General features: G+C 40.0%; 1 protein-coding gene across 1 annotated transcript in view; it reads left to right on the top strand.

The window, feature by feature from the left end:
• The window catches only part of USH2A (usherin), a 991863-nt gene that overhangs the window by 964519 nt on the left and 8978 nt on the right, over nt 1-18366 (top strand). Inside the window, exons 66-69 of the mRNA XM_036755334.1 lie at nt 1297-1505; nt 6616-6792; nt 8002-8085; nt 14408-14652. Coding sequence (XP_036611229.1) covers nt 1297-1505; nt 6616-6792; nt 8002-8085; nt 14408-14652 — 715 coding nt within the window. The remainder of the gene's footprint in view (nt 1-1296; nt 1506-6615; nt 6793-8001; nt 8086-14407; nt 14653-18366) is intronic.

Below are 18366 nucleotides of genomic sequence, written 5' to 3'. Positions count from 1 at the left end.
CAGTATTCCACTCCCATGGAACCGCCCACTTCTACAAAGGAGCAGGCAGAGATGTCTCATCGTTTCTCTTCTTTAGGTCCAAGTGAGGTTATTATAATTTCACATTTTTCACTTTCAATTAATTTGCTGTAGTTGTTCTTTACATTGTTGCAGTCATTATGTGCATCATTTTCCTAGTTCTATTTACTTCATTTTGTATCATTTCATATAAATCTAATTTATAAAACATATTCTTTATTAAAATGACTGACCACATTATTACTAAATGATATGTTTAAAAATTATTCTCTACATATCATTCCTTTAAAGAAGACATTTAGATAGTTATTTACCTTTCTCACTGATTCTAAAATTTTATCAATTTAATCTAAGTCTTTAAATAATCCATAAATCTTAATTAACATGTTTCTTTCTAATCCACCATACTTCTCTGAAAATTATTTCTCAGGCCACCTCCACAGCCTCTGTTCCTCTGAGATTTTAGGTCAACTTGTTATCAAACACTGTTCATATGATTTTTCTCAAAAAGCAGTGCACTTGAAAGTATCTTGTATCAGCTGACTGGTATGAGATAGTTCATTTCCTTTTCAGTCCTCCTTATTCTTCTCTTGGTGCCCCCCCCCCCCCAAAATAACAAAGCTTAAAAAAGATTTAGAAATAAACACATCCATGATACCAAGGAGTGCACTGTGATCATCCTTTTCCAATCAAAAGGGAAATATTTAGTATTTTGAAAATGTTTTTTAATATTTTGGATTTTCTGTTCAACCCTCTCCTGGGGAAAACAAAAGATAATGGGAAAGGGGAACGAAGAGGAAGGGAATAGGAACAGAGAAGGAAGGGAAGGGAAGGGGAAATGAGGAGAGGACTTAATTCTATGTCCATACCACTTTGAACCAATTCAATCTTACTGGATCTTAGAAACAAAGCAAGGTCATTCCTGGTTCATATTTGGATGGAATTCAGTCTGGGAATTCCCAGAGCTGTAGTCTTTTCCTTGAGACATCATGGCAACATGGATAGAACACTGGATCTGAATTCAAATCCCCAGTTGGTCTTTCCCTCTACTGGAGGTTTTTGAAAGACAGTGTTTTCTCTTATCCCCTTGAAAACCTCCAGCTTTCATTGCTTAGGATAAACCGGTTTTATAGGCAAGTTCCTCAGAAATGATTTCTCAAAGAACTTGTGCTTTAATAAGAATGAAATATTTTTAAATAAAAATGTTATGTTTTAGGGGATTTAAAGTTGGGTTCATCACAAGAGATTTCTCAATGTTATGTTCGTTCTTCATTCTAGTTATGAGCTGGAGCTCTATATTCCATGTCCCCTGCCTACAGAAGTGCCCTGTACTCCTGGGCCAACAGAAATCAAGTACACAGGACAAAGTCAGAGTGCCAGCATTGGGGATCTACAGCCCTATACCAGCTACAAGCTGAGGGTGGTGGCATACAACTTGGTGGGCAGCACTGCTTCAGAATGGATCAGCTTCACCACTGAAAAAGAAGGTGAGTAGGAAGTGAATGAATGAATGAATGAATAGCATTTATTAAGCATTCACTAAAAAGGCTAGATAGCTTTCACTCTCAAAAAGCTCACAATCTAATTGGGGGTGACAACACATAAGAGAAGGTTTAGCTGCAGAGAGGATGGGAAAGTCCAGAAGTCCTAAGAGTTGAAGGAGGGGCAGATAGCAGGGCCCAGTGGGTCTTAGGTTATGTAAGCAGGTCAAATGGCAGTGCCAGGGATCTTTAAGTCTTAGAGTTTCTGTAAGTTATGGTTTCTACAAAGCATTATGTAAACTCTGTTATTGTTATTATTATTATCATTACCATGGCTAATCATTTGTTTTAAATAAGACTCAGCTATCATTAACATCACATTACCCATGCATAAATAATTAATATTATGTTTGACTTTCCAGAAACATTGCTGTTACACAGCATCTTAAATTAACAGTGAGGTCCAGGTGCAGTCAACACTTTCAGCACTGACACCCATAATGCCAAAAACACTGATTCCTAAGATTTTGCTGGTGGCAACACACTGTGCTTTGATTTTATTACCTATCTACTTCCTCCCACCCCCCAAAAAATAGTGTAAGGAAGTAACTTTTAAAAATTGAAGTGATTAAATTTAATTTTGTTTAGGAATTCTGAGAGAATTCTACATTTCTTGAAAAATTAGAGACATCCTATGATATTGAAAAACCAAACATTGGATCTTCCTTCAAATTAAAGTGGATCATGCATCACAATCAAATTATTAAAGTGCCCATTTAGTTAATTTGTTAGTTGTCCTTTCTATAGAAATTAGCCAGAAGTCTGAGCTGTAACAGGTGTGACCATCCCTGGTTAATCTCTATACTTTTTAAGTCCTCCCTCGCCATTCCCCATCAGACCTTTTATTCAGTTTCATCCTCTATTTAAATATTCCAAAGAGTCTGCGTTCTTCTCAGTTGGGGTGTTCCCTCCACAGATTGCAGCCCATCTATGCCTGACCATCCTCTCATCCACATCCCCACATAAATGCACAATAAGGGATCTACCCAATAAGTACTATTGTCATGTTCTCTTTCAATGTTGCATGAATACCGGTGGAACACAGTCTTTCCATCAATTGTCTTTTGATGTCATTACATGATGATATCTTTGTGTTTCCTGTCAGACATTTCTCTGACGGCATCATCCTTTATACCATTTCTCCATAATTCTGTATTTGTGAGGTTATGACCTGTACATCACTATCGCTCGACTCTTCGTGGCCCTTTCAGGTATCGTCAACTTCAAATCACAGAAGAATTTTTCATAAAATAACAAAATCACAGACTTTTAGATCTGGGAATGACATTAAAGGAAGATTAATTCAACTTCCTTAGTTTGAAAATGAGAAAACCGAGGTCCAAAATGCTTCAGTAACTTGCCTAAGGTCATGCAACTAGGAAGCAGTGAGAATAGGAGTGAGATCCAAAGCTCCTTATGGTCAATCCCGTTCTCTTTCTTTGACATGGCAATCTCAAATATATTTTACTTTCTATATAGTGAGAAGCAGAGTACGTAGATTTGAGTTTTTCCTTCTCCCCATTCTGTTTCCACTTTTGGATCTCTTCCTCTGCAAGTAAGGTGAGGAGACAAGAATGTACCTCAGTGATCTAACGATTGCATCCATAGACCTAAATGATCATTTTGATTAATAATATTTTTTTCTTTTTAAAAAAGTCATTGATACATTATGTCTTTTGCAAGGAACACTTCCCAATATCCAAACGGATTCTTTTACAAAGTACCTTCCCCCAAAGAAAAGTTAAACTATCTTTTATTAATGGGAAGTCAGGGTTCATCCTTTACCTTTGGTCCTTTGGTTATTAACGTGACTAATATGTTTGACCACAGCTTTGTCACCTCTTGATATCAACTCTATCTTATGTACAATCATGTATGTTGCAGTGATTTAGTATCTTGCCTGTGGTTCTGCTTTTTTCACTTTATATCATTTCTCCACATTTCCCTCATTCTTGATATCTGTCATTCTTTACAGTGCACTGATATTCCACCATATTCAAATTTTATAATTTGTTCAGCCATTCCCCAGCCACTGGGCATGTAGCTGATCCATTTTTGTTGTCATAAATAATACTTCCATGGACATGGGTCGCTTCTAACTCTCAGTAACCCTGTTGGGTCAAAGGATATGAACAGCATTGTAATGTTTCTTGAATAATTCCAAATTATTTCCAGAACATTTCGACCAATTCACAGTTCTAGTGGGCATCGAATAAGTATACCTGTCTTTGTATAGAACTTGCGGTAATGAGTATTCTTATCTTTTAGCATCTTTGCTAGCTTGTTGGGTGTAAAACAATTTCAGAGTTGTTTTAATTACATTCTCTCATTCTGAAAATCCAGATGGTGATTGGGAGTTTGTATTTCTTTTTAAAAAATTTATTTATGTTCCTTAACCACCTGACTGATTACATTATATTATATTACATTATATACAAATGCTATAATAAAGGATTTCTTATCCCATTCCTTATTTCAATCAACTCTAAATTAATCACATTAGAGCAGGGGGTTCTTGAGTTCATTATGTTATGGACCCCTTTGGACCCTAGGTTAAGAACCCACATATTAGGGGTATAGGGAAGTAGACTAGATAACACCAAACCGAGTAAATTTACACTGACTTAAGAGTTAGCATTCTCTCTCTCTCTCTCTCTCTCTCTCTCTCTCTCTCTCTCTCTCTCTCTCTCTCTCTCTCTCTCTCCCTCTCTCTCTCTCTCTCTCTCTCTCTCTCACACACACACACACACACACACACACACACACAGTCACAAAATGAGGTATACATCAACATAATCAGCTTCTTCTGTGACTCACCCCAGCAATGATAGCTTGAAAGATCCTAACTTTACTATGAATAATCCCAAATCAACAACAACAAACATTAAGTGTGTACTGTATACCGGACAAGACAGCTGGATGGCACAATGGATAGAGCACCAGGCCTATATACTGGAGTTCAAATATGGCCTCAGACAGTTACTAGCTGTGTGACCCCCTGGCAAATCACTTAACCTCTGTTTGCCTTAATCCACTGCAGAAGGAATGGTAAACCACTTCAATATCTTTGCCAAGAAAACCCCATTGGCGTGCTATGGTCCACAGGGTCATGAAGGATCAGATGCTACTGGATGACTGAACAACAATATGCCAGGCACTGTGCTGTATACAGGGATTTAAAGATAAAAATTAAATGGTCACTGCCACCAAGAAGCTTATATTCTATCAGTATGTGTAACGCATTCATAGGAAAAATACAACACAATTTTTTGGGGGGGAGACAACAATTGTTTCTGGGGAAGTAAGGCAAGGTTTCATGAGAAAGTCCACAGTGTAGTCTGAAAAGAAATGAGAAATGCCCCTCTTAGGCGGCCTCCTCAAATGGAGGTTCTGGGAGGAGCTATCCAAATCAGAGGGAGAAGCTGCAAAGAGATGAGGGTACTTCCAATGTACAAATTGCAGGGCTAGAGTGAGTTTCCAGGATGAAAAGGTTTCTGGGGCATGGTAGAGAAGGTCACAGGATTACTGCAAGGATCAAATGGGATATGGTTTTTAAAATACAGGGTGTCCCTAAAGTCAGAACACATAGGAAAATGCATATTTTGAAATATTTGGAATATTACCAGACCTTAGCCCCCTTGACTTCTTTTTCTGGGGTATGCTAAAGGAGAAGCTGTACTCAATGAAAATCACAAATGCAACATGCTTGATTGAACGCACAAAGAGTGAATGTGCTAAAATTGACAGCAATGTGGAGTTATTGCATCAAGTTCACATGAATCTTGCAAAGTGCATCAACCTTTGCATCACAAATGATGAAAATCATATTGAAAATGTTATTTGTTAATATTCCAATTAAATAAAATGTTGTTGAAAATTTCATTCATTTCATTTCTTGAAAATGTGCATTTTTGCCTGTGTGTCCAGACTTTAGGGGCACCCTGTACTTTTTAAGCACAAAATGCTATATAAACATGATCTATTATCGGAAGCAGAGAAACAGGTCATTCTTTATTCACAGGTTACTAGTAACAGTTGCACAGTAGATCCTTTATTCCATTGCATTTTTCAATGAAAGCAATAGATGAGCCAATTTTTGAGAAAATGAATGGATAAAGAGGAAGGAAAGAAGAAAGGAAGGGAAGGAAAGGGAAAAAAAGAAAAAAATTGTATTTCATTCCCTAAAAACCAGTTCCATCTAAAGATGGTTCTTTGGGATTCCCAATAGACTGGTTCTCCCTTTGGAACAAGATGACCAGTTGGAATCTCTCCAGGTTCCTTGATATCTACAGCACTCCCCCTTGAATTGTTTGGAGACACTAATTAAAAGCCAGACCAAAGTTTCTAGACACTTTTCTGTTTTCATATGATGCTACACAAAGGCAAGCCCATATGTGTGTAAAATTCACAGAGTCTCCCCTATCTCTGATGTACTATTTAGGAGACCTGAGCTTGATTATATACTAATGTACTATGCTATTGATTGATTAGTCAGGGCAATGAGTTATGATACTGGAATTGCTGTTTGCAAGGCTTTTTAACTATCTTTGAAAACAAACTAATGGTTCAAGAAAAAGCTTTAAAAATGAATGGGTACCAAAAGGACATAATTCACTGTTCTAAGCAGTTTGGTTTGGAGGGAAAAAAATATATTAACTTCATCTAGTCCTTGGGGCTTCATTGCAATAAATATTGATCTGATATGAAAAATAGCTATCTACTGTAGTTAATAGTGTTAAGGATACTTTACCTGTTAAAAGAAGGAAAATGCAACAACATATGAGCTCCCAGGGTTATGTTGCTGAGCAGAACCATTGTATGTTAATGGTTTTATTTCATAAAACACCACTCTGCATCGATTTTGGGAGCAGGTGCAAAGTTGCTTAGAAAGCACTTTCTCCATGTTCCCTCTGGGCTTCTCTTCACCCTGAAGCCCATTCTTTACCCTGATCTACCTGAGGGCACTCTTCTTGACAGTGTCAGTCACTTGCCTGCTTCCAAGAACCTTGCAGTGGGGGGGGGTCTGGTATTTCAAAATGTCACTTTCTCCTGGCAGCCCCTCAGTACAGAGCACCATTTTCCGTGGCCAGTAATTTATCTGTGGTGTACATCAACTGGAGCGGCACTTTCCTGCTGAATGGCAAACTGAAGGAGTACGTGTTGACAGATGGAGGCCAGCGGCTCTACAGTGGCTTGGATACCAGCCTCTACATACCCAGGACAGCGGATAGAAGTTAGTTTTCACTTCCTCTTTCTCAGTTTTTATAGAGCTTCCTTCTTAGGCTTTATGAGCTTCTCAGTCCACCTGGCCTGTGATCCTGGGCAAGTCATTTTGTTTCCCTCAGTCTGTTTGCCTCAGTTTCCTCAAATAGAAAATAGGAATAATAATAGTGTCTACAGCCCAGAGTTGTGAGGATAAAATGAGATAGTATTTGTAAAGTGCTTAGCACAGTGCTTTGTATATTGTAGGTGCTTAATAAATGCTTGTTTGCTCCTTTCCTTCTGCTTTGGCCCTGTGGGGCCAAGTAAAATAAGCCTAATCCCTCCTCCACATGAGAACCCTTCATATATTTAAAGATAGATCTCACGTTGATGAACTGATGATTTCTAAGGAAATTTCAAGTTCTAAAAATGACGATGATGATGATGATGGTGACAATGATAATCACTAGCATTCATACAGCACTTAAATTTTTCCAAAGCATTTTACGTATCACATCCCCTTTGATCCTCACCATCTTGTGACCTAGGGGATATTATTTCACATATTAAAGATGAGGAAACTGAGGCCAATAGAAGTTAAGTGACTTGTCTAGGGTCAAATGGCTAGTAAGTATCAGAAGGAGGATTTGAACTCAAGTCCTCTTGACTGCAATTCCTATGATCTATCCACCATTGTAGTCTGTTTTAATATTCTCTGTTATGTAATGAAATCTGCACGTGCAAATTTTAAGCAGCTCTATTTTTATAACTCTATAGAGAACAGAAGAGAACATCATAGTGTAGGTGATAGAGATCTGACTTCAGAAAAGAAAAGATCTGGGTTTGAGCCCTGCCTTTGACAGCTAAGTCTTAAGACTCTAAGTTGCAGAGAGGTTGCCAATCTCCCTTCCCCAGAAGGTAACTGTACCAATGAAATAAAAAATGTGATCTCTGCTGTAGTCACTGCTTGTCTCCTGACCTTGCTGTACCTGTAGCCTCATTTAACTGATTACTTAGAGAAAAAAATAAGATGACCATAGGTATGACTTAATTTCTGTAAAATCTTGTCCTGGGAAACAGTAGAATCTTCTCAAACACAAGGAAGGGCTTTAGAGTCATGCCCAAAGTCATGCCCAGTGTCCAAGCTTTTTCATACTTCCTTGTAAAATTGCTCTTTCCAGAGTAAATGCAATGTCACCAAAGAGTCCTGATGCTTTCTCTTGTTCTCCCTTTTCTTCAGCTTTTTTGTTTCAGGTGACTTGCACTACTGATGAAGGAAGTGTTAAGACGCCTTTGATCCAGTATGATACCTCAACAGGACTTGGTAAATGTGGACTTATACTCTTTCATATAGTGTCTGCTCATTGTTCCCAAATTCTCTCAATTGGAAGATATCTATTGAGTCCTACTGTGTGCGAGGCACTGTTGAAAGACACAAAGAAATATAAGACCTAGTCTATGCCCAGAAGGAGCTTAAACTTTAGTGGGGATAAGACTTTTATATTTAAAGAGAGAACTGTGGAGCAGTGGTAAGACCCAGAAAAGGACCAAAGGCAATAGGCAATATCATGATTGCAACTGTTCTCTAGTGCTTGAATTCAAAGTCAAAGCTCCAACACAAAGCTGCAAATGTGGCCAAAGGTGCTCTAGGCCCAGGACGTTACAATTGGGAATTTTGTGGAGGAAATGGGGTGCTGAGCCACAAGCTATGGGCTGGGTCCAATCCTAGGATATAGACAGACATCTAGAGTAAGCATTTATTAATCACTTACTGTTTGCTAAGCTCTGTAGTAAGCACTGGGAATATGAACGCAGATTTGTTCCTCTGATTCTTCATTACTGTCCTGGCTTTGCGTCTGATTCTTTGAACTTTACAACCATCCCAGTGAATGGGCACTGCCCCGCTCCCTGCCTTCTTTTCAGTTTCCTTTTACCTCCATAGTAGATGACTTTCTTGAGAGCAGGGACTGTCTTTTAGCTTGTATTAGTATCCTCTACACATAGCACACAGTAAACACTTAATAAATACTTGCTGATTGGCTAAAAGTGAGAGAGTACCTCAAGGAGCTTCTATTCTAATAAAGGAAGGCAGCGTATAGAGGGAAGCTAGAAAACATCAAAGAGGAAGAAGTGTCCACATTGGAGGCAGTGTGGCAGAATTGGAGGAGGAGTATATCTTAGACCAAAGGTGGGGAACCTGCAGCCTCGAGGTCCTCTAGGTCTTCAAGTGCAGCCCTTTGACTTGAGTCCAAACTTCACAGAACAAATCCCCTTAATAAAAGGATTTGTTCTGTAAAACTTGGACTCAGTCAAAAGGCCACACCCAAGGACCTAGAAGGTCACATGTGGCCTCAAGGCTGCAGGTTCCCCACCCCTGGTTAGAGTCTCATGAGTGAGGCAAAGCATGGCTAAGGTCCTCCCTAAAATGGTGGACCTGGGGAGGGAGTCACCAATCCGGAGAGAAAGGCTCCAGGTGGAGGTTTCTCAGAATGGCAATGGGGCAGGCAAGGAGAAGGAGGAATTGTGAGATACGCTGCCCTTCTCATTTTTTCAGATTTCAGATTTGTGCAATAGCTTTTAGACTGTCCTACCCAGACTCTGCCCCCTTGCCAGGAGGAGGCCCTTAGGCAAGAAAGTAATTTAAGGCTTCATTTCCTTCTGACTTTTCTGAGAATATTTTCCCCTTTGGAGATTCCCTGAGGCACATGACTCTGCCACTCCCATGAGCCTTCCTCAGCCAGCACAGCCATCAGGCAATGGTCACTAATGTCACTGCCCAGCACCACAAAGGAGGCCATATGCAGAGAGTTTGTTCACATCTATCTGTCAGTATTTATTGGTGTCCACAATGTGCCCATAACTATGCCAGAGGCTAGAAGGGAGAGGATCCTAACCTCTTCAAGAATGAGGGCTCCTGTGAAAAAATAAAATTCAGAGCCTTTCACATGATAACATTTGTACTACTAGGATCTATTGATTTGAGAAAACACATGACAATGCCTGGTAGACATATATGGCTCCATGGAGCCCAACCCTAGAGGTTCATACTGCTAGCGGCCTTTCAATCTAGAATTCAACTGAATTCAGATGCTGTCTCAATCACTTCCTTACTGTGTGACCTCTACCAGATCCAGTTTTCTCATCTGTAAAATGGGGGTAATAGCTCAGAGGGTTACATTTATCATCTCATATTATCATGTGAGATAAATATAAAGTATTTTGCAAAACTGAAATACTTGTATAAATGTTAGCTATTAATAATGATTTTTATTTGATTATCTTTATATACCTAAATTCATTTACATATATGTATATGCTTATATAAGCACAAATATTTATATAAGTGCTTATTGTCTCCTATACTAAAATTTAAGTTCCTTGTGAGTAGAGATTGGTTCATTATTTGTTCTTGGATCCCCAGGGCCTCCAACAGTGGCTGGCAGGTAGTAGGAGTTGAATAAACACATGTTGTTTAATATATTAATATAAGACACAGTCTCAAAGAGCTAGAGGGCTTTTTTTCTTCCTTTAGCCACCATCACTTCAATCCTCAGATTTTTTTTTTAAACTTTTAAGGCATTTCTCCTTCTCCAAGTTATAGACATGTCCCATCCTAAAGGTAAAAAGCTTACTGTGCTACATTTTTGAAAATCCTTCTATGGGCATCGTGGGGTAGTAGAAGGAGCTCTGGATTTATAGTGAGGCCTGATTTTGCATCCTGGCTCTGCTATTTCCCACTGCGTGACCTTGGGCAAGTCATTTCTCTTTTCTGGGCCTCTGGGCTTTCATCAGTCCATTGAACAAGCATTTATTAAGTTCTTATATGTCAAGCCCTATGCTAAGCACTAGGGATGCAAGGAGAAGGGGGAAAAAAAAACATTGTCTCTTTTTATCAGGGAACTCGCATTTTAATGGAAATAGTCATTAAATAAAAAGCACCTACTCCGTCTGAGGCACTGTACAAAGTCCTAGCAGAAACAACGTGAAAAACCACAACTACGTACCTACAAGATGTGTATATGTATATATCATGTGCATAGAAGCTAATCTTAGCAAGAAGGTATTAATAGTGAGGAGGACTAGGAGGACTTGGCCTCCTGCAGAAAGTGGCATTTGAGAAGTCAGGGAAGCCAAGAGATAGGTGAAGAAAGAGAGCATTCCAGGATCATGGAATCAAGAGACTGACTCCAGTACGAGAGAGCTGACAAGAAGGAAGGCAAGTTTTGCTAGATCATAAAGTACAAAAAGGAGGAGCAAAGTACAAGGTAGGAGGGGGCCTGATTGTCAAATAAAATGTCAAATAAACTAGCTGACCTCCAAGTTTCATCTAATTCTGAATCTGTGATCCTAGTATCCCATGCTGAGACAGTGGATAGAGGGCTAGGCCTGGAGTCAGGAAGAACTGAGTTCAAATGTGGCCTCAGACACTTACTAGCTATGTGAGCCTGGGTAAGGCACTTAACTTTTGTTTGCCTTAATTCACCGGAGAAGGAGATGACAAACCATTCTAGTATCTTTGCCAAGAAAATCCCATACAGGGTCACAAAGAGTGAAGGAAATGGTAAACCACTCCACTATTTTTGCCAACAAAACCCTATACAGGGTCACATGACTGCTTGAAATATAACAGTATCCCATGCCAGTGTTTATTCTAGGACTAAGATGAGAGCTAGAAAGACCAATGGAGCATCACCAGAACCTCCTACCTTCAGCACATGTGAAGTCTGCCTGTTGATTAGTGTCTACACCAAACCAAGGTGCTGTTCTGCCCTTCAGTTTCTGAGGGCTATGGTGGACCAGGGGCTTTCACTTGAAAGAATAGCTCAGTTTCTTAAGGCTGTAGATGAAGCTCACCTGATGACTACAGTTTTCTCATCCATTTCGGGGAAGATCTCCAAAGCTCTTTTCCTGCATTGAAAGGCTGTGGTTCTGTTGCTTGAGGAGATACTTCAACAAGGATTTTAAAATCACTCCAAGCACTTCCTCCGCTTTAGCCTGCTCTGCAGCGACTGTGCTGCCATCCAGCAGTTGACAATCCTTGATATCTAGCCCATTCCCATTCAGCTCATCTTAGTTATTGAATGTGGCACTGAAGGGAATGAAACTGGAAATCTGAAGACATAAGCCATGGAGTCAATTAAGCATTTATTAGCTTACTATGTGCTTAGCACTAGGGATAGATACAAAGAAAGGCTAAAACAGTCCCTGCCCTCAAAACCAAATCAAGGAGACAATATGGAGACAAAAATGGACAAAGAAGATAAAGCAAACTGTAAACCAGGGGCCACCCCAGATGGAAGGCACAAGCGTTAGGAGAAATGGGGCTAAGGTGAGGCTAGTTGTGTAGTTCACCTAAGGATTTCTCCATATGGATTGCATTAAGAGAGACACAGCTTTTAGGAATAAGGCGGTGAGAGCTCCTTTCTACTCTACCCTCATCAGACTGAGTCTGAAATTTTGTGTTTGGTTTTAGACACCAAAAAAAAACTCAAATTATGAAGGGCCTTAAGTGCATGCTGTAGGAGGATCATTGGAAGGAACTGGGGATGAAGGAGAGAAGACACAGGGGCCACAACTGTTTTTTAGTCATTTAGTCATGTCCAGCTCTTCATGACCCCTTTTCGGGTTTTCTTGGAAAAGATACTGGAGTGGTTTGCCATTTCCATCTCCAGCTCCAGATAAGGAAATTGAGACAAACAGGGTTAAGTGACTTGCCCAGGGTCAAACAGCTAGTACATATCTGAGGCCAGATTTGAACTCAGAAAGATGAGTCTTCCTGACCCTAGGCCTGATGCTCTATCTACTGTACCACCTCACTGCCCCATAATCCTAGCTGTATTCAAGTGTTTGAATGATTTTCATGTCGAAGCAAGATAAGACTTGTTCTACATGAAGGCAAGACTAGGAATAATGGAAAATGCCAAGAAAACCCTTATATCAGAGCTGTCCCGAAGTAGAATGGGCCCAAAAGGCAGAGGCAACGACCTCTCACTCACTGGAGAGCTTAAACCAGAAGGCGAATGAGTCCTTGTTAGGAATGTTCAAGTGGGAAGTCCTTTTCAGGGCTAAGTCCAACTAGAGGATTTCTGGAGAGCATCCCAACTCTAAAATCCTGTGCTCCTTGAAGAGTATCATTTATCCCCAATTAACAAGTGAGGAAAGAGACTCACAGAGGTTGTGATTGGCCCAGTGTTTGGCTAGTACGTATCTAAGACTAGATTTAGACCCAGTTATTCCTGATTGCTTATCCAAGGAAGGGAACGAACATGTATTAAGCACCTACTATATACCAGGCACTGTGCTAAGAGCTTTACAAATATTACTTCATTTGATCCTCACAACAACCCTGGGAGGGAGGTGCTGTTATGATCCCCAATTTATACCTAAGGAAACGGAGACAAAGATTATGTGTCCTACCCAGACTCACACAGTTAATAAGTGTCTGAGGCACATTTGAACTCAGGTCTTCCTGACTCTAGGCCCAGTGCTCTATCTACTGAACCATTTAAACTGCCACAATGGTCATGATGCAGAGCAGCTAGACAGCAAAGTGGATAGACTCATGATTTTGGAGTCAGGAAATTCTGGATTTAAATCCTCCCTCAAACACTTACTAGTTGTGTGATTGATGCTTGGCAAGTTAATTTAATCTTTCTCAGACTTGGTTTCCTCATCTGTAAAATGTAGATCATAATAGTACCGACCTCTCAGAGGACGAAATAAGATTTTATGTATATACACCCACATGTATGTATATGTGTATATATGTATGTATACGTATATGTGAATATAATAATTTAGAAAACTTTAAAGCACTATATAAATGTTAACCTATCATTATGCTACTGTACTGCCACTCTTATAACGGGAGATAGTGGGCAGTGGTATGCGCATAAATATTTAACAACCAACTTTCCAAAAATGCACAGCATGCTTTTAAATTTAACCTGTACTATCGATATTTTATCCATTATTTTATTGAGTCTTAACAATACAATAACTCAAGCTCTGATTTATGGGATTTGTTGATTTCAAGATGTAAATGCTAATCTTGAAAATTTAACAGTAGGCTCTCTTGAGCCGGAAGGAACTGGCACCAGCCTACCCTTGAGTAAAGGGTGAAGGGGGAGGGAGAAATAATATTTGCTTTATCAAAAATCAGTTTACTACCACTTTCCTAGGCTAAGTTTGTTGAATAAAGTGGGGTACACCTGAATTTCCAGTGCTCACATCTTCTACCCTGTCTTTGCAGCAGGATTCTTAACCAGAAGCACTTAGTGCAGGAAAGGCAGTCTCTCCATTTGCAAAGCTCTGAAATTGCCCATCCTCAAGGTTACTTTGATAACCCCCTATTTAATTCCATCCCTCCTCCCTCCCTTTCCCTGGGATATGCCAATGCTGTGGTGATTTCCAGCCCAGACAGCAATGCCAGGACTGTAAGCATGGTCTCTAGAGTGCAGTAAGCTTTTTATTACAGCCCACTAACATATTGAACCATTATACCACCTTGAGCATAAGTGCAAATAAGCACAATGTGACAAACGGCTCTCAACTTCTTTCTAATTTACTATAGAATAACAGGACGATAGATCACTAAATTGCCTTTTGAAATAATGTTTTCCCTTTTCCTTCTCTGGGTTTTGTAGGCCCAGTACTAACAACTCCCGGAGAGAAGATGGGAGCAGGGAGCAAGCATGCTGAGTTCTACAATGAGCTGTGGTTTATAATATTAATGGCAACTCTGGGGTTGATCCTCCTGGCTATCTTTCTGTCTCTGATCCTACAAAGAAAAATACACAAAGAGCCATATATCAGAGAGAGACCTCCATTAGTGCCACTTCAGAAGAGGATGTCTCCACTGAGTGTCTACCCCCCAGGTGAAACCCACATGGTATGTGCCATTGAGATATGGTCTTGTATATTTTTCTATCATACATCTGGCCTGGGTCCTGAGGTTTCTTAGAGAATTGTGTCCACAAATATATTCATTAGGGGTCTAAGAGACAGAACTCTGCCAAGGATGTGACTGGTGTGGCTAAGGATGGAGGAAGAGTAGAGGCAACGTGAGAACCAGAAGCTTTCAAAATGTTTATGGATTTGTTCTGAGCCCCCAAACAATTAATTGACCATAGTTTAAAATGTCTTGACCCTTGAGATGGGAGCCAAATATGGGGGAAATGGAACTAGGTGTTTGTAGTGTTCAGTGTTGTCCCAGAGTTGGGCATAGCTGGGCATATGAAGCAAGCTGTGTATTCACTGGCATATGAGACTGCTTCAGGTATTGTCATTCCTGAGTTACAACAGCAGACAAAAGAATCTATGGGACAAATCAGAGAATGGATCCTAGGTTAAAAGGCTCAGGTTCAAGCCCTGGAGACCCAGAAAGGAATAAGTAACAGTACATTGAGTGCTCTCCCATTTCTTACTTTCCTCACATATGCTGTAAGCAATGGGAAGATTAGGCTAAGACTCAGTCATACAGATTTCTTCAGTGAAACCAACTGCCAAAACAATGTGTGGCATCATTGCCTTAATTCCAGTGTTTTCTAGGGGGTTGAGAGGAATGGAGTAGGAAAGGGTAGTGTGAGATTCAAATGGTGCCTGTGGTGATTGGTGGCTAGGCAGAGATTCAGGAAGACAGAAGAAGAGAGGTAGGTGTCTGAGGGAGGAAAATGGCAACTTGATTTCTCTTTTTTTTCTGGAGGCCACTTGTCCAGTGCATAGAAATAAGGAAGGGAGGAATAATTTTGCATTGCATGGCCATGGTCCCTCTCATGGTATGCTATTCGAGAACACATTTATCTTGAGAGATCTAACCACTTGATCAAGCTTGATTATCAATAGCAACTAAACCTTGTTTCAATAATACCCAACTAAGGTAGAAACTTTATGAAGGATATGTGGGAAAACATGGATAAGGACTGTGTAGCAAGAGGTACGGAGGAGTTATCAGTGGAATCCACACTAATGAAATCATGAATTCTTCAAAGTATCAGAGTCTGGGAATCTTCCATGGAAGGACATATATTCAAAAACATATAGCTTCACATAATAGCTGGTGGTGACATGGGTCCTTTCTCTCCTGTCCTTGATTGTTTCCAATATCCAAATTGAATGGTGTAGGTGAGGGGGTAGGGAGCCATCCTGGAATGAACTCCATGTTCAGTGTTTTGATGTGTTCCTTTTGGGTTTGTCATTTTTAAATAACTGGACTATCCCATGTCGTTGTTTTGCTTTCCCCTCAAGGAAATTTGGAGAGTGTGAGTGTTTTTTTTTTGCTTTGTAAATCAGATCCAAAGGTCTCTGTATGTTTTATGTTAGAAAGGACATATCTACTTTCTTAATTTTGCTGACTTGGCTTTCTACTAAAGCTGATCACCCTCTATGCTTTCTCATTTTTTGTACTTATCCATATTTTCCCATTAACCCTCCATAGAGGATCTACCAAACATTGGATTTTTTTAGCATCTTAGATATCAATGTACCCCTTGTCTTTCATTTTTGTCAATGAAAGACCTTCCTTTTCCTAAGAAGTGATATAGAAGGCCTTACCAAGGATCTAGATATAATCCACATACGCAACTTTTCTTTTTTCATTTTCTTTTGCTTCTGTGCTAATGTATAAGCTAAACACACAACTGATGGCTTTAGCCATTTAAAGCAATACCTCTGACAGGATCACTTTCCTGAAAAGCTCTCTAGAACTAAAGGGGATAGATGCCAAAGTGAAACAGGAGCTCAGAATCTGGGAAGTATGCCCACATACCTACTGCATAAATACATAAATGCTCATGTTACAATATGCCCTCTGTCCTCTATTGGTAGAAGTAATCTGTATTTTTGGTTTCATACATTTTGAAAATACAGTCTTTAGAAAATATAACTGAATGTCTATCAGGTATGGAGATAGTCTCCCAGAAATGGGACTGGTAACAGATCATGCATACACATATACATACATACAATGTGCCAGAGACATAATACAAATAAGCACAACAGTCCCTACCATCAAAAAATATTCATATTAGGGAAAGAAAATACATAAAAGGAACTTGAAAAAGAAGAGGGGAGTGTATACTTGAAAATGGTTGTGGGGCAAGACAAAGTGAGAGCTCACACCTAAGAGCCTGGCATCCCAGGTTCAGAGTCCCTGGTTTTAGAGGAAGAGATGTGAAGGGGATAGACTGTGTGTAGATATCCTGGTTTCAACATGGTAGCTAAGAAGTGACATAGAGACCTATCCTGGCCATGATAGGGCAAAAGCTCCTGGGGATACCTCTGGATTTCACAAAATTAGGGTTATGAGATTAATTAAAAGATAAAAAGAGAGGCATCTTTGGGACCAAGCAAGGATATGACCAGGATGACTCGATGGGAAATTAATCCCAAAGTTTCGTTTTCCACCTAATTGACAACATATTGAATGGCTTACCAGGGCTGTCCAAAACACGGGCCATGCGCCCCCATGCGGCCCGCCTGTGTCCACCACAAGCATAGAAATCAACACAAATGCTTTAGTTAAAGCATTTATGTCAATTTCCATAGTAGGCCGCATAAAATCGCACTGCGGGCTGCACTTTGGACAGCCCTGGCTTAAGCTAAGGGGGGATAAGTGATGGGTAAGAAACAGTGACAGGGACCAGGTCATGTTCCAGGAGCCATAGCTGGTAAGTAGCCCCGATGTCTAGTACTAGTAGTGCTGATTGGGAGATAGACTTTACCGGGAGATTCAAGTCAATCCAACGATCATTTTGTTAAGTACCATATACAAGGCATAGTGCTGAGCATAGAGTGCAAGTATCTGACTTCGAAGAGCTTCTGTTCTTCTAGAGTAAAACAATACATACACAGAAAAGTGAATTAAAAATATTTGTGTGTTGGGGAGAGTACTAAGAACTGAGGGAATCTAAAAAGGCATCATATGCGGGGTGGCATCTGAGCCTCAGCTCCCCTTAGCAAGCTAGGGATCCCAGCCTTGTGACAAGAACTGGGGATTCTACAAGGTGGCGATGAATAGAGAGAGATTTCTGGGCACAGGGGAACAGCCTATGTATAGGCGCAGAGGTGGGAGAGAGAATGTTGTATATGGAGAATACGTAGGCCACTTGCCTAGAATGGAGAGCACGTGAAGAGAAGTAAAGTGCTACCAACCTGGAAAGATAAGCTGAAGCTTTAAATTAAAAAAAAAAAAAAGTTTGTATATGACTCTAGAGGTAATACGGATCCATTGAGCCTCTTGAGAAGGGGAATAGCATAGTCAAAGGAGTGTAGCAGGCACCCAATTTTGGGTACAACATAACCACAACAATTGACAAAATCTGTCTTCTACCACCCTACTCTTTTTAAAAATCACTTTAGACAAAACAAAATGGCTTTCATAAAATGAAAGCTCCTCTGAGAGATAGTCAGCTTCTGACTTGGAAGGGCTTGTCAAAGGCTATGTGAACCCACAGACTAAGACAGCCCATTAGAAACCAACTTTTAAGTGTCTCTGTTCGTCTCAGTGTTATTGTGGTCCTTCCTGAAGCAAAGGCTAAGATCTGAGATGCAAATGAGCACTCTGTCCATCAATCCAATTGACTAATTTGATTTTTCTTTGGTTTTG

Source organism: Trichosurus vulpecula, chromosome 4 (assembly GCF_011100635.1).
Source record: "Trichosurus vulpecula isolate mTriVul1 chromosome 4, mTriVul1.pri, whole genome shotgun sequence".
NCBI lineage: Eukaryota > Metazoa > Chordata > Mammalia > Diprotodontia > Phalangeridae > Trichosurus > Trichosurus vulpecula.
The sequence above is the reverse complement of the archived record's forward strand: the minus strand, read 5'-3'. Positions and strand labels throughout refer to the sequence as shown.